This window comes from Caretta caretta, chromosome 6 (genome assembly GCF_965140235.1).
Source record: "Caretta caretta isolate rCarCar2 chromosome 6, rCarCar1.hap1, whole genome shotgun sequence".
NCBI classification, from domain to species: Eukaryota; Metazoa; Chordata; order Testudines; family Cheloniidae; genus Caretta; species Caretta caretta.
In genome coordinates this window covers 112,087,446-112,103,069 of record NC_134211.1, presented here as the reverse complement: position 1 = coordinate 112,103,069, position 15,624 = coordinate 112,087,446, and the positions used below count along the sequence as shown (strand labels likewise).

The 15,624-nt window shown below is 42.8% G+C and overlaps 1 protein-coding gene across 2 annotated transcripts in view; it reads right to left on the bottom strand.

Moving 5' to 3' along the window:
* Positions 1–15,555, bottom strand: part of LOC125638995 (kinesin light chain 1) — a 134,596-nt gene extending 119,041 nt beyond the window's left edge. Inside the window, exons 1-5 of one of the 2 annotated variants that reach the window (XM_048855386.2) lie at positions 15,433–15,555; positions 11,074–11,271; positions 9,280–9,343; positions 5,213–5,303; positions 4,584–4,591 (exon numbers count right to left, since the gene is read on the bottom strand). In XM_048855386.2, coding sequence (XP_048711343.1) covers positions 4,584–4,591; positions 5,213–5,303; positions 9,280–9,343; positions 11,074–11,271; positions 15,433–15,555 — 484 coding nt within the window. Of the gene's footprint in view, positions 1–2,045; positions 2,511–4,583; positions 4,592–5,212; positions 5,304–9,279; positions 9,344–11,073; positions 11,272–15,432 lie in introns of those variants that run through there. The other variant, XM_048855380.2, reaches the window with a different exon arrangement.
* Between the last annotated feature and the right edge of the window lie 69 nt (positions 15,556–15,624).

The window sequence follows — 15,624 nt, the reverse complement described above, 5'->3', positions numbered from 1 at the left end:
GTCTGCTACTCTAAAGTAATTCTCTACCAGGCTTGTACTTTGATTTTGAACCTGAGTGTTGATTCCCCCACTCTGCTAAATGTGAACAAACTCCTTTTATTAGGGCTGTGCTTGTTTTTTTTAAGCACTGGGTTCTTTGAAATTCAAGAAAATGTAAAGGCTACCCTAACCTGGATTGTAGAAAAAAAATCTACTGCAACTATGAGTTCATGAAAAGATTGAGTATTATACATAACGTGTCTAATGCTTTATTTCAAGATAAAAACAATATTCTGAAAAGGATAAGACATTTCAAACAAAATATTGTAATAAATATACAGCAGGGCCAATTCCAAGCTTAAACTACTATGTAATATGTAACTTTCATAACCATTTTGTCCAAGGAAAGATAGCAGTATTACATTGGTATTAAAAGATAGAAAGAGCAAAGAATGATCAAAACCCAGGTCGACACAGCTTTTGTGTTGACAGAAAAAAAAATCCAAAGCAGGAGAGTTTACCTGGGTATTTAGATTTACATGCAAAACTTTCTCTTATGGATTTAAGTCAGATCACAATATTACTGAAATATGTATCAGGGCTCATAGTCACAACTTGAAAATTAACAGATTATTTAGCCAGACCATTATTTAGCCAACAGACCATTAAGTCATTATGTGGGCGCCTTGACATAAGTAGACCAGATTATGGGGCCATTAGTGGGTCAATGCAGGAACCACACATGGGATTTATGTGAAAAATCTTTACAGAAAGATAAAGAAAAGCTGCATGTTTAATAATTTACTTGCATGGGCTGTGACTTCCAAATTCATGGATTCCCGAGTACTGCAATATTATTCTGTGGATCTCAAAACATGTCTAGAGGGCTGAAACATTAAGCCTCGGCTTTTACACCTTCTTTGAGGGGGTATGACCACATGAAAATAAATGCTAGCAGATGATGTCCCTTGGCCATGCCCCCTCATTCCCCGGACCCATCCCCTAACCTGCAGAACTCCAAATACGCTGTTTTCACAAAGTAACTTTTGCAGGGCTGGAGGGTGTGTGTACACACATGCATGTGAAGGAAATATTGTGTTGGTGATCATTCCCACCTTGAGTTTTGAGGAAATATATTTTGGCTGTATATTTGGTTGATTTTAGTAGAGATATGGGCTACCTGCAGAGGATTGCTACCCCTGCTGATCCCAAGCAATTGGTCAAGCATGCAGTGGCCATGTGATTGAGCGCCAAACAACTGGGAGGAGGTGGTGCCTACCACTGGGGACCACTTGGAAGGGTGAGAATGGTAACAAGTTTGGCTAGCTCTGAGAACTTCATATATCTGCTGTGGATTTTTTCAAATCCAAGAATGAATCATATATTGTTTTCCATCAAATATTTGCAGTTCTACTGCTCTTTACTATTGTATCAAAAATATCACTCCTGGAATTCAAACATTTACATTTGTCCATACACATTCCATTCAGCAGAATCCACTTATCAGGTACCAAAGCAAACGACATCTGTTCAACTTCAGTAATGGGCAGGAAACACCCTCAGTAGAAGGTCATTTCTTTTAAATAATACATAAATGGTACAATTAAATTGCAAGAATTAGTTTAAATAGCACACCTGACCAATGAGACAGCATTCCTTGAGCACCCAAATCCCTCTGATGCTAGCAGGACTTTTGGGTGCTCAAGGAACCTGGTGAGAGCAGCAAGTGTTTTCAGGGTAATTAACAGGCATGAATTGGCATTTACTAACACTTCACCCTCTGTATTCAACTCCCTTTCTATCATAGCTGCTAAATGACTGTCAACTAAAAAATCTTAAATGTATTCATCTGAGCTCTGACAGCTGAGACAAATCACTTAGTCAACAAGTTTGTTTTCACAAGAATAGATCAATTAAGAAGATTCGGTTGTTTTGGTCATTTATAAGGGTATTAAATTTATATAATATTTTAAGTATTATTTAGAGTAATCAGAATCCCTTTTAAGTAAGAATGTGTTTAAAAATCTAAGTTAAATTTAATCATTGTATAATCAAACTGCACTTACCTCTACGATGATTATACCAGGGTGGCAAAATTGTAGCCCATGTAGTCAGTGCAGACCATGGCCACTTCCATCTTTTATACACTGATATGGCCCATGGAAACTACAGGATGCAGAACAAGATAGAAGTATGGTATGTTGGATCATATAGTCTCTATGGGCTGCACCGCCAGATTAAAGATGAGGATGGCTGCAATCTGTTCCATTTTGTGTAAATTTATGTGCCGTCCTTAGACTGTTGGTAAATTGCCAATATAGCTTTTGGCTGGGCATACTTTGCATTACCATGTTACACTGGAACATTCAAAAGTCAAGATCGGCAGCTATTTTCATTCATGTGGCCTGATATACAAAGTAAACAGTAGTTGCGGTGGCAGTAATTCAGAGTCTGAATGTGACCACAGACAGTGTGTCACTCCAACAGGCTTTACTGTGTTGTTGTAGTATTCTGTATGACGTGGTGAGCTTTAATTTCCAACTTTTGTCTTTTTCCAGCCAAGCCTACTCCAAGCCCTCTCAAAGGCCACTTGTCCCATGAGGAATGTGATAGTAAAATTACGTTTGTACCATTCTCTAGATTCCAGCACCAGAAAAACAATCAGTACAAGAAGAAAAAACAGAGGGGGTGGGGGGGAAAGAAAGAGGTAAATTGCATTAGCTGTTCTAGAGGCATTGACACAACAATTCAGTTATGACCTACCTTTTCTTTCCTCACAGCATTGCTTCCCCTGTCTAATTAGGGCTAATTTGCCTATGAAAATTTGTCAGCATTACTATTAAGTACATGGTTAAAAAGAAGTCACACATTGTGTAATCAGTCTATGGAATGCATGGCTGCAGGCACCCAGTTTAATACTCTACTAGAGTTAGAAGGGTTGAATAGTTTTATGGCCAATTATACCAATTACATTTGAACTTATGCAAGTTAAGATAAGGGCAATCAAGTATCATGGTTCAGAGGGAAAGCTGATCATCAAGCATTCAGGGAGAAATTTCCTTCTTATACAGCACTGTACTATTAGCCAGGTGTATGTGTATATGCATGCATTGGGATGGGCAGAGTTGACCACTGCCAAAGGCAAAAACAAGTCAATCTTGAAAGGTCAAATTATCTGATCCATTATGACAAATGCAATATATATTTTATTCAGCCAGTATTATGCCTTGCAAAGTTCATGGTCTTTAAAAAATAATATCTATTCCTTTAACCATTTTTTTGGTGGGGGAGAGGGGGGAAACATGCCTTTAAGTAATTCAGGGTCTGGGTAAAACAGTCTGCACTAGTATTTCACCTCTTGATAACTCATAACAAAACATAATTTGTGAGAAGGGTAAGGATTTGAAATCTCTTTCTAATTCCCAGTGGGCATCTGTCTATTTCACAAAACACTGCACTGCAGGATCTGGTCAAAACAGGCTTAGCACTGGAATAGCAGTGATGTTACTGATCAGGATCAACTGGCAGAGCTCGCTGGGAAAGCTTTTATGTATGTGCCTGGCACAATAAAGGCCTGACCCTGGATCAGGCCTTAATTAGTAGCAAACTACACATAAAATGTAACTAAGATAAAACCCCACATCTCTTAAAATGCATGTAAATCAACAGGTCACACTAATAATATTGTAATGGTTTCTCTTTCCCCTTTACTTCCACAATGAGAATTATATATATGCTTCGATCTCATTTTCTGTTTATTTCCTTTGCTTACACTTTTACTCCAGTTTTTAAAACTAATTAGTGTTTTCAGTATAACTATTCCTAAATGCATATTCATGGAGCCAATGCAGTCATAGTATCAGTTAATTTTTAAACTACACTAAAAAGCATAATGAATTTTCAAATTTCAACACTACTGCAGCCACAACTCCCAGTCCAGCTGGCAATGCTCAGAGTGTACAACTGAATGCATGAACAACAGATTCTACAAGCTAGGCCCTCAGAAATCAGAATGCCGTTAATAAGCACTGCTATCTTCAGGGCTGTACAATTACACTTTATAATTAAAATGATGTAATTCTAGCCGGCTGAGCTGATTGCAGCATAGCAACAAGGACTAATTCAGGAAGAGATTCTGAATTCTTATCTGATAGGTGGAATATTAGCCACAGTTCACTACAGTGAGCCTTCTGATGGCCAATTCAGGGAGCAACACGGTCTGCTTTCCCAAGCACCAGGCAATGCATTTGCTACATCTATAGCCATCTTATTCAAAATAACCACAGCATTTCTGAGTGTCAGTGTTTTAAGGCTATTGTTTTGTGTTTTTCTATTAATGAACATTAAGAAATTTTTTTTAAATGGTTCTTATGGTAAAAGTTACTGTACACATAACTCCAAACCACAATTCATAGTAAATGTGTAATATTAAAGATTAGAATGTTGTAGCAGAAAAAACACTAGTTCTAGTAGCACCTTAACACTTTTGGGTCCAATACTGTTCAGCACAACAGAGGAGAAAGATGCTGCATGCAAGAGTAAAGATGCTAAGTATCTCTCTCAGGAGTGATCTTGGATTGGGTTCACATACAGCAAAGAAAAACCCATACAACTTCAAGTACCTCACCCTACAAAACAAAACTAATCAATTTGAGTTTGGTAAGCTTATAGGTAAAAGTGGTCAAAAATAAAAAAACAAGAATAAGTACAAATGCTAAATATTTAGTTTACATGGCAAAGTTTTCTATTGAGTGCAAAAACATTCACAGATTGTCACTGCTTAATTCAATGTTTAAAAGGGACACAGTCAACTAGAAGTCTACTCATTTTTTCAAAAGTTAACTGGTTTTATAATCGCATTTCCCTATTGTAATTTTTTTCTCCCATTGTTGGGTGAAAGACCCATACAATAAAAAGGGAAACTGACTGAGGGCTGATTTAGCTCCCATCTAAGTCCATGGAGAGACTGATTAATTTCCAGGGGAGCTGGCTCTAACTATGAATAGTGGAAATGCTCAAAGTGACTATACGAAGTTCTGTCACATGCAAAGTAAACAAATTTAAGAGAAAAATGTATTTTTTTTTCCTAATCTCTTTCAGCAATAACCACCTTAGGTACTACTTCTAACAGCAGCAGACAAAAAGTTTCAGACAGAAGAGCGATCTAAGTTGATGGTGTCCCTTTCACTTAGATGAATTATGTGTATTACTCAACAGGAAGAGCCACACCTACCTGTTATAACACATGTGCTTTTTAAAATTTTTACTTAAAAAGTCCTTGTAAAAATCTGCCATTTCTTCTGCACTCAATGTTACCTTTTGACCTGAAAATAAATTTCAACATAAATACATCAAGGTTGTTCTTGTGATTAATACACTGAACTGGGGACTTAGGAAATCTTGCTTTGTTACAGAATTCGTGTGTGACCTTGGGCAAATCACTTAGTATCACAGCTTCATATACTGTTCCCTTTCTCCCATTGTTTGTTTTGTCTATTTAGATTATAAACTCTTTGGGAGGAGGGACTGTCTGTCACTGTGTCTATACAGTACGATGGGGCTCTGATCTGATTTGAGGCTTCTAGGCATTACTGTAATAACTTGAAACATAAATCTGCTATTATTAGATTGTACTTCACTTTCTATTCAAGGTTTAGTTTTTAAATTCCAAGGAAACTTATTTACTTGTGCTGAGTGCTTTTCCATTTAGTCATTATAATGTGATATTTCCTTTACCACATGTAGTTACATAAATATAAAGCAGATAATAATATATAGGCCTTGGACATGTCCACATCAGACAGTAATAATAGTAAGGCAAATGTAATATTACAACATACAGTACTGTATTTAAATCTCAATTTAAAAATTGAAAATGAGCAATTCAAAACTACCTTTTATTATTGGCAAGAAACCCATCAATATGAAGGCACTTTTTATTTTCTTTTAAAATCTGAAGCATTTAGATTTTTGGAGGTAGGCAAGTAAAGTATGCAGTCCCTATTAAACTCCTCTTATGGAGATGATTTTATTTTTTAAGTCTGCCAAGGCTCTGCTGCCTCAAAGTCTGAAACAGCTTAAAAATTAAAAAACAAAAACAAATACAAAGCAGGAATGTTAAACTACAGGGGAAGAGGATGGGCTGTTACAGTGGATATAAACATGGCTGATCTTGAAACTTATAACCCATTAAACCCTTTAACACTTTCTTGTTTTGAGCTTGATTAAAAAATAAATATTGTAAAACACTAATGGATCCCCATTAAAAGAAAGAGAAACAGTAAAGCAGTCATTAAGTTCTTGAATATCCATATTTAGTCTTCAGGATTTTAAAGGCTAACCAGAATCAAAGAAACTGTTTAAAACAGCTCAAAAATCCTGTTCTTCCTAGTATTAAGCCCTGCCCTCAAGCTAGGAGGAAAAACTTGGCAATGGCTAAGTAGGCATTTCAAGTGCTGGGACTCAATACTGCAATTCTGTTTCCTGCTAAGTAACCTACACCAATATTTACATGTTCCGAGATGCCAAATTTACTAACCATCTAGTAGATAACCTGGTGCAGAAGAAAACTGGTGGAAGCAACAAGAAAAATAAAAGCAAAGGGACAAGGTGTGTTGGGTCAAAAGTACCAGAACATGCAAGGAAAAGGATTCTTTCTACAGAGGAGTGCAAAAAAGGTCAGAGTTTTGGATGCTATTATAATTCTTATAATTGATAATTAATCTCAGGTTCTTTCCCATAGCAGACTACACCCAATATTCCCTCAAACTCCTCTCTGGGATTGAAGTGACGGGTGACAGCGTGATACAGATTCAATTATAACCTTAAAAAGAAAATAACTATATGACTAATGTACAAATTCTACTGCACTCAGTAGCCTGAGACTTTAATGGCAACTTCCAAACAAACTGTGGACAGACTTAAGTCTTATGTTGGTTCTGCAGTATCCTTCACTGTGATTGACCTATGGCATAGAAAAATGTTTGCTCCAACACGTGTAACCAATGCAACTACACTTGTGGAGGAGTTCCAAGGAATGTCTACATTTACTGGTTTCAGAGTAGCAGCCGTGTTAGTCTGTATCCGCAAAAAGAAAAGGAGTACTTGTGGCACCTTAGAGACTAACAAATTTATTTGAGCATAAGCTTTCATGAGCTACAGCTCACTTCATCGGATGCATCCCTGTTACTTCTATATTCTGAATAAACCAATAAAAACAAAGCGAAAAACAACAAGGCAATGCAAGATTACCCTCCTTGTTTCTTGTAACAGAATTTAATTAGATGGTTTATTAAACACAAGTTATTGAGATCAACAGAGGTGTAACTGGGTGAAGTTTAATGGCCTGTGGTATACAGGAGGTCACACTAATGACCTAATGGTCCCTTCTGTCCTTAAACTATACATTTATCCTTTTCAGACACGAACAAACCACTTACTGTCATGCTGTAAAGATCCACTGCATTATGAATGTCTTATTTTTAGTTACATCTCACAAGTTTGAGAGTCGGCCATTCTACAGTAACTGTGTTGAGGCCAGGAAGCTTGGTGAGCAGCTGCTCTTTCCTCTAAAGTTGGCTCCCTCTTCAAGGATGTATACAGTAGAACCTTAGAATTATGAACAACCTCAGGAATGGAGGCTATTTGTAACTCTAAAATTTTGGTAACTCTGACCAAAACGTTATGATTGTTCTTTCAAAAGTTTACAACTGAATATTGACTTCATATAGCTTTGAAACTTTACTATGAAGAAAAATGCTGCTTTTAACCATCGTAATTTAAATGAAACAAGCACAGAAAGTTTCCTTACCTTGTGACTTTTTTTTTTTTTAAAAGTAGTTTAAACAAAGCACTGTACTTTATTTGGTCTCTGCTGTTCCTTGATTCCAATGTGTGGTTGACTAGTCAGTTCGTAACTTTGATGTTTGTAACTCTGAAGTTCTATTGTACTATATGAATTGTATAAACCTCAGGGACTGGAGCAAGAGCCTGAGAACGTGTCTGTTAGCATAGAAACATCAACCCAAGCATAACATGCACTTAAGGACAAACTCTCCAAAACTGAAATCAACTAGCTCACTGGGTTGATGGTGTGCAAGAGGGAAGAAGAAATCCTCCCCTTACACACAGAATAGTTATGGAGTTGCTACACTGAAGCTAATGCAGCCCCTAAGGCTGCAAGAGCCTCTATCCCGGGGTGGGCAAACTTTATGGCCCGAGGGCCACATCGGGGTTGTGAAACGGTATGGAGGGCCGGGTAGGGAAGGCTGTGCCTCTGCAAACAGCCTGGCTCCCGCCCCCTATCCGCCCCCTCCCACTTCCCACCCTCTGACTGCCCCCCTCAGAACCCCCAACCCATCCAACCTCCCCAACCCCCCCACTCCTTGTCCCCTTACTGCCCCCACCCAGGACTCCCTGCCCCTAACCCCCCCTGCTAGGACCCCACCCCCTATCCAACCCCCCCTGCTCCCTGACCCCTATCCACACCCCCGGCCCCTGACAGCCCCCTCAACCCATCCAACCCCCCCTGCCACTCCTTGTCCCCTGACCACCCCCTCCCAGGATCCCCATCCCTAACTGCCCCCCCCCCCCCCAGGACCCCACCTGTGATCCAACGCACCTGCTCCCTGTCATCCCCCCCAGGAACCCCCCAACCCCCAATCCAACCCCCCCTGCTCCCTGACTGCCCGCCCCCGAACCTCCACCTCATTCAACCGCCCCCTAACCCCAACTACCCTCCAACACCTCCTGCCCCTTATCCAACCCCCGGACCCCCTTCCATGCTGCTCAGAACAGCAGGACAGTCTTATTGGAAAGCCTGGGACGTGGGCGGGCGCAAGCAACGCTGCCCACACTGCTGCAGGGGAGGGGCTGGGGGCTCGCCTCCCCGGCCAGGAGCTCAGGGGATGGGCAGGACAGTCCCACAGGCCGTAGTTTGCCCACCTCTGCTCTAGCCTCACAGCATACCCCCACCCCTGGGGAATGGTGGAGGGCAATGATAGGAGGAGCTATGCAAGAGCAGGTCCTCTGACCCCACAGGCACCACTGTGCAAAGAGCTACTGTAGAGATGAGCGGTCTACCACACCCCTGCACAGCCTTTCAAACCCTGACCAACCCTGCCTTGTTGTGCTACAGAACTGCATTGGCAGTACTACCAAGTGATGCTCTGCATGAAGGCCGTGGCAGGATTTGCTCTTAATTTTTTTTTAGGAGAGTTTAACCTATCCAGTGAAAACTTAAAGCTAACCAGAACCCTCCCTTTCAGAAAGCATTTTAAATTTTAAAAACAAATCACTAACCTGTTTCATCTTTCATTTCCAGACCTTTAGCCTTCAGTCTTGAGTAAATGAATTCTTCTTTTCCCTAAAATACATTTATTATAATTAAATATATTTAATTCTTGAAGTCAGCTATCTTACCGATCAATAGTTTCAAGAATATGAGCAATATTTATAAACCAGATAATGACTACAGTGTTTTCTACTTAAACCAATAATCAGTTAACTGGATCCTCTTCAGGAAACAATCATTTAGACCCAATCCTGTAAACTCTTAAGAATGTATAATTTTATTCATGAAAACAGTCCCACTGAAGTAAGTACTACTCATGTGAGTAAAGGTATGCATACGCTTACATGTTTTCAGAATCAGGACGTTACATTGTAAGTTTTAAATAAGGCAACATATCAGCTTTTGAGGTCTTCCTGCCTTATGCACATTACGGCTGAATTCACAGAAAGATCTTAAGCCTTTTAAAATAAATTCATAGTTACTTAACAGAATTTTAAAAATTGGCTGCTTTTATTTTAGTTTAAAAAAAATGTCTTCTACCTTTTTAAAAAAACAAACAAACAAACAAGAAATAGTTTTCATCACAGCTGGAGGTGAATAGAGGAGTCGGTCCCGCTCCCCGCCCCACCTCACCTCCGCCTCCCTGGGCCTGAGCACGAAGCCACCGCTTGCTTCTCAGCCCTCCCAGGCTTCCCACGCGAACAGCTGATTTGCGGGAAGCCAGGGGTGGAGAAGCAGAGCAGGGCAGCACGTTCAGGGGAGGAGGCGGAGCAGAGGTGAGGTGAGCCGAGGCCAGGCGCGGAGCTGCCGGTGGGGGCTCTGCACCCACCAAATTTTCCCCGTGGGTGCTCCAGCCCCGGAGCACTCACGGAGTCAGCGCCTAAGGCGCCACTTTTGATGTGATCAGTGGGGGGACCAGCTGCTCCCCCCCCAGCTACACACCCCTGCCACTAGGAGCCAGAGGGACCTGCCAGATGCTTCCTGGGAGCTGCCCCAGGTAAGCACTGCCAGGACTCCCCACCTCGCCTCCCAGCAGGTCCCTCTGGCTCTTAGGGGTGGGGTGGACACCCACTACGGTGGCCCACGAGACCCTCCTGCCCAGTTCTGGGGGCAGTCAGGGGACAGGGGAGGGGGGTGGACGGGAGGTCTGGGGGTGGGCCACAACCTCCTCGTGGGGTGAGGAGGGAACCAGTTGTTAAGATTTTGGCAGCTCATCACTGGAGATATGTCCCTCATTTCCCCCTCAGTAATTGCATCTATGCCACTGGAGTTAGAACAGTAGCTCAGTTTTCAGTAACCAGCTTTAATCTCACATTCCAGATCCTCCAGAAAAGAGAACAGTCACCACCGTGTATTTTTAATGTAAAAAATAAGCAGCAAAAAGTTTGGAGAATCTCTTTATACATCCTCAAGCAACAGTAAAATACACACACTTTTTAGCTTTGCAGCTCATTATATGCACTCCTCAATATTGATAAGCCTATTTAATGGCAAAAAAGAAAGCTCTACTATTATATTAAAATCAGCTATAAAATCAGTTTAAAGCAAGGGATAAATAATTTCAAAACCACACCATTTACTAATAGTTTATAAAGGTAAAATAATAAGTTGTAGTGCTCTCAGGTATTCTGAACAGCTATATAATACAAAATGATCATGGTTCAATGTCACTATATAATGCAATTGTGAAAAATCTTTCATGTAGCTGAACAGAATCATGTTTTCTATCAGCTGCTAATGCTGCAAATTCTTAAGGAAACTCAGCACCACCAAGTGGCTTAGTACCTCATCTACATGCTCACCTTTCTGAATGACACATTCTGGCTTGCCCAGAATTGTTGGTTCCAAACTTGAGTTTCCTGTCTAAATTCCCTAAGTCTTCGTCCCAGTGGCGATTCATTTTTAGGAATATGAAATACTATTGGTCGGAGGTTTGAATGTCTGTCAGGAGGACCAATCCAATCATTGCAAGAATGTGCTGGAGGGCAGAAACTTGAAACCTAAAAAAACAAAAAAACATTTTTAAACAAAGTTTGCATAGTGTTTCTTAGAAAAATATAATAAAATGTTTCACACAGCTGAGTCTAACCTTAAAACACAATAATGAAAACACAGAAGCTGTGAGAGTTCAGGTTAGCCTGATTTAAGTTTACATCAGTAATTCACTTTTATGATATATTTATCAATCTGTCAGAAAAGCACAAGTGACTGGGATACAATCACAGACACAGACTAAAGAAACACTTAGATCACACTTTCACTTCTTCATGTCATGGATCTTCTGTCTTGTTAATATATTAGATGGTAGCATAGGAGATTATTAGGTACAGGCCTCGTATATATTTTCATTTGCAGTTTTCCTTGCAGTTTATTCTTTGCTTGTGTATGCCTGTAAGAGTGCACAAAGGAGGTACTAACCAGTGGTTTGCTGAGGGCAGAGTAGGGAGAACTCCGGACTACTAACATATTCTGTTAATGACTCACTTTTTGAGTTTGGACAAGTAACCTACCTTCTCTGTACCACAGTTTCCCAATCTACAAAATCAGGGTGATATTTATTTATGTCAGAGAAGCATTCTGAAGTATGTAAAGCACTCTAAGATGAAAAGCAAGGCACTATAGAAATATAAATTATTGTATGCAACCAGCATTTTTAAAGTTAAGCTTCAAAAGGGACAAAGTTATTAAACACCACCACATTCTTATTTTTGCATTTATAATTAATCTTAGTTGTATCTCGTAGGCAGGTAAACTAGCGCCCATACATGGTTCACACTTCATGAATACTCTCACTGATTGCTGTGGGACTATGCACAGTGCAAAGTTAAGTGCATGTATAAATATTTACAAGATTGGGTCCCTAATCTGATGTTCTTTAGTTAGAGAGCTGAGTGAACAGGTAACCCCTGCACCGTGCTTAGAAAAAAAATTCTAAATACAGGTCTTGTGGAATCAACATTTAGAACTTCACTAATTTTGCTATACTGAGGAAATTCAGATTGTGTAAAGATTCTCAAACTCTAGCCTCTACTTGTATGATAATGTAGTAATTAACAGTCTAGACTTGGACTACAATATAAATAGGCTTGGAAAGATTAGATATTTACTGGTAAATGTCAGTAAATATTGCTTTCACCATATAGGCACAAATCAGTACAAAAATATTTCCATCAATAATTGAAATTTACAGATAAGCAAAGTAAGAAAAATGTTACTTGAGAATGTATTACAGCTTGATTTAAGGATATTTACTTTGTCTATTTTCACAGAACCATAGAAACATAGGGCTGGAAGGGACCTCAAAGTAATCTATTCCAGACCCTTGAACTGAGGCAGGACTAACCATTATCTAGACCAGCAGTTCTCAAACTGTGGGTCAGGACCCCATTTTAATGGGGTCGCCAAGGCTGGCTTAGATTTGCTGGGGCCCAGAGCCAAAGCCTGAGCCCCACCACCCCAGGCCAAAGCCCAAACCCAAGGGCTTCCGCCCTGCGCAGTAGGGGTCAAGTTACAGGCCCTCTGCCCGGGGCTGAAGCCCTTGGACATGCCCCCCTCTCCCGGCCCAGGCCAGTGGGGTATAACAGCCATCAAACCCCCAGTTGCGGGGTTTGGCAGCGAAGTTTTTACTATTATTATGCCTCATGCAGGTTCCAGGGCAGCTGGATATATCAAACCTGCATGGGATATATCAAAGGTGTCTTCTACAGCAGTGGTTTTCAAACTTTTTTTCTGTCGACCCAATTGAAGAAAATTGTTGATGCCTGCGACCCAACAGAGCTGGGGATGAGGGGTTTGGGGTGTGGGAGGGGGCTCAGGGCTGGGGCAGAGGGTTGGGGCACAGGGGTGAGGGCTGCAGGGTGGGGTCAGGAATGAGGGGGCTCTGGGCTGGGGGAGGGAGGTGGCGTTTGGGAGGGGGTCAGGGCCCTGGGCCGGGGTGGAGCGGAGGATGATGGGGTTGGAGTGCAGGAAGGGGCTCTGCCGGGGGGGCCTCAGATCTGGGGAAGAGACATGGGGTTGGGGCACGGGCTTACCTCTGGCGGCTCCTGGTCAGCAGTGCTGCTAGGGTTCAGAGGCAGGCTTCCCACCTGTCCTGACACAGTGGACAACGCTGTGCCACAGAAGCAACCAGTAGGTCCGGCTCCTACGCAGAGGCGCACAAGCGGCTCTTGCCTGCAGGCACTGCCCCCACACCCCCCAGCTCCCATTGGTGGGTGCAGACCCCCTGCCTACGAGCCAGACCTGCTACTGGCCGCTTTTGGGGTACAGCACGGTGTCAGAACAGGTAGGCACTACTAGTTTTTACTGTCCGGCCGCCAGGATTCCTGGGTGCTGAGCAAGGCGACCCAGTGCCTTGCGTTTTGGGTCGCGACCCAAACTTTGAAAACGACTGTTCTACAGGCGCTTTTCCCCTGGGCAGGGCAGGTCAGGTCTGGGGAGAGGAAGCACGGCTGTGGCCAATCTTGGGCTCCTCCCAGCAGAGGAAGGCTCGGCTCAGGGCTTCAGCCAGCTCGGCCAGGGCTCCTCCAGGCAGTGGGAGGCTCGGCTCGGGGCTTCCGCTGGCCCGGGACTCCTCTGGACAGGTGGGGGGGCTTGTAGCTCTGGTCATGGGGTGGTGGCTGCACATAAGGGTCTCAGGGCTCCGCTGGCCACAGGGAGGGCATGGGCAGAAGGGGCGGAGCTGGGGGCTAGCCCGGGGTGGGGGATGGGACTCCACTCACTGCCCATGGGCTTTGGCTTTGACCCTGCTGCCACACCTGGGCCAGCAGAGCTCGGGTGGGCTCAGGCTTCAGTCCCCTTGCGGGTGTGGTGTCATAATTTTTGTTGTCAGAAGAGGGTCACAATGCAATGAATTTTGAGAACCCCAATCTAGACCATCCCTGTGTTTGTCTAACCTGTTCTCAAAAAAACAACAACAAGCAGCATTCTACAACCTCATTTGGAAGCCTATTCCAGTACTTAACTAATCTCATAGTTAGAAAGTTTTTCCTAATATATAACGTAAATCTACCTTGCTACAGATTAAACAGACTGCTTCTTGGCCTACCTTCAGTAGCAGGGAGAACAACTGATCACCACCTTTTTTATAACAGCTCTTAACATAATTTGAAGACTGTTATTTTGACATGATGTTCACAATTTGTGTTTTAATAGTAATAAAGGTTTAATTTTTTGAATCTCAGGATCTACTATCATTACATTATTGTTGTTGGACTGCCCCCCGCCATTTAATTTCCTGCAACTCTGAAAATTTAAATAGAGAAAAAGAGAAAAAAAATGTTTAAAAATAATCAATATTATCCATCAAAATTATATATTAAAAAAAGTTGAATTCTAACCAGCCTAAATATAAAACAGTATGTATAATAGTTCAAGACCCGCTAGATTTTTTTAAACCCCAAACACTAACACTTGACATTTAGATAGTTCTTATGAAAAAAATCTCCAAATATTAATCCCCACATCAGCCCAAGAGGCAGGTAAATATTATCCTTGGAGAAAACAAGGCACAGAAGAGCAACATAACTTGCCAAGGCCATAAAAGAAATCAATCAGAAGCAGCAGCAGAGGGTCTGATTCCAAATCACTTGCTGGCTCCGCCAAACCTTACTGTTTCCTACGCAACACATGTACTTATTTGCTAATCCAGAGCCACATGCAATTAAAAAGCGGCTAATGAGATTTTACGAGACTTGCCGTGACCCTTGGAAAATGTTTCGTTTCTTGAGAAGTGCGGTCCAAATACTACCGACCGTTTTACAAAAATCTCTTCAAACAGTTCAACAGGAAATGCAAGTAAAATCCTCTCAGGAGTTAATTAGGTGCTGGCAGAGAGGGAGACGCCCTGCTCCCCCCGACGGGAACAAAGCGCACCAGTCCTGACACCCAGCGCCCAGCTGCACCCAGCAGGGGTCTCAAACCTGTACCCAAAACCATGGGGCTCCACGCAGGTCCAGCGGCCCCTGTCTGGAGCCTGAGGCAGGGGTGGAGTCCACCCTCCCGGAGGCGGGCTACAGAGTTGTGGCGCCCCGCTCTGCCTCTGGACCCCCCCACGCAGCAACACAACCCCGGCGGGGGCGGGCTCTCCCTCCCTCCCAACACGGGGCCGGGCTCCCAGCGGAGACCTTCCCCGCCGTCACCCTGCGCCCCCTCTGGCGGTTTACCCGGCTCTCCGGCTCGTGGCCCCTGCCCGCGGCCAGGAGCCCCGCGCCGCCGCCGGCTCGGGAGAAGCAGCGGCGCGCCCTGGTCCACGCGCGCAGGCCGGCTCTCGGCGCGGCCGCCGCCATCGCGCCCCTCCCCTCCCCGCTGGCGGCGGCTTTACGGCCCTGTCGCAAGGAGAAGGGCCGCCCAAAACT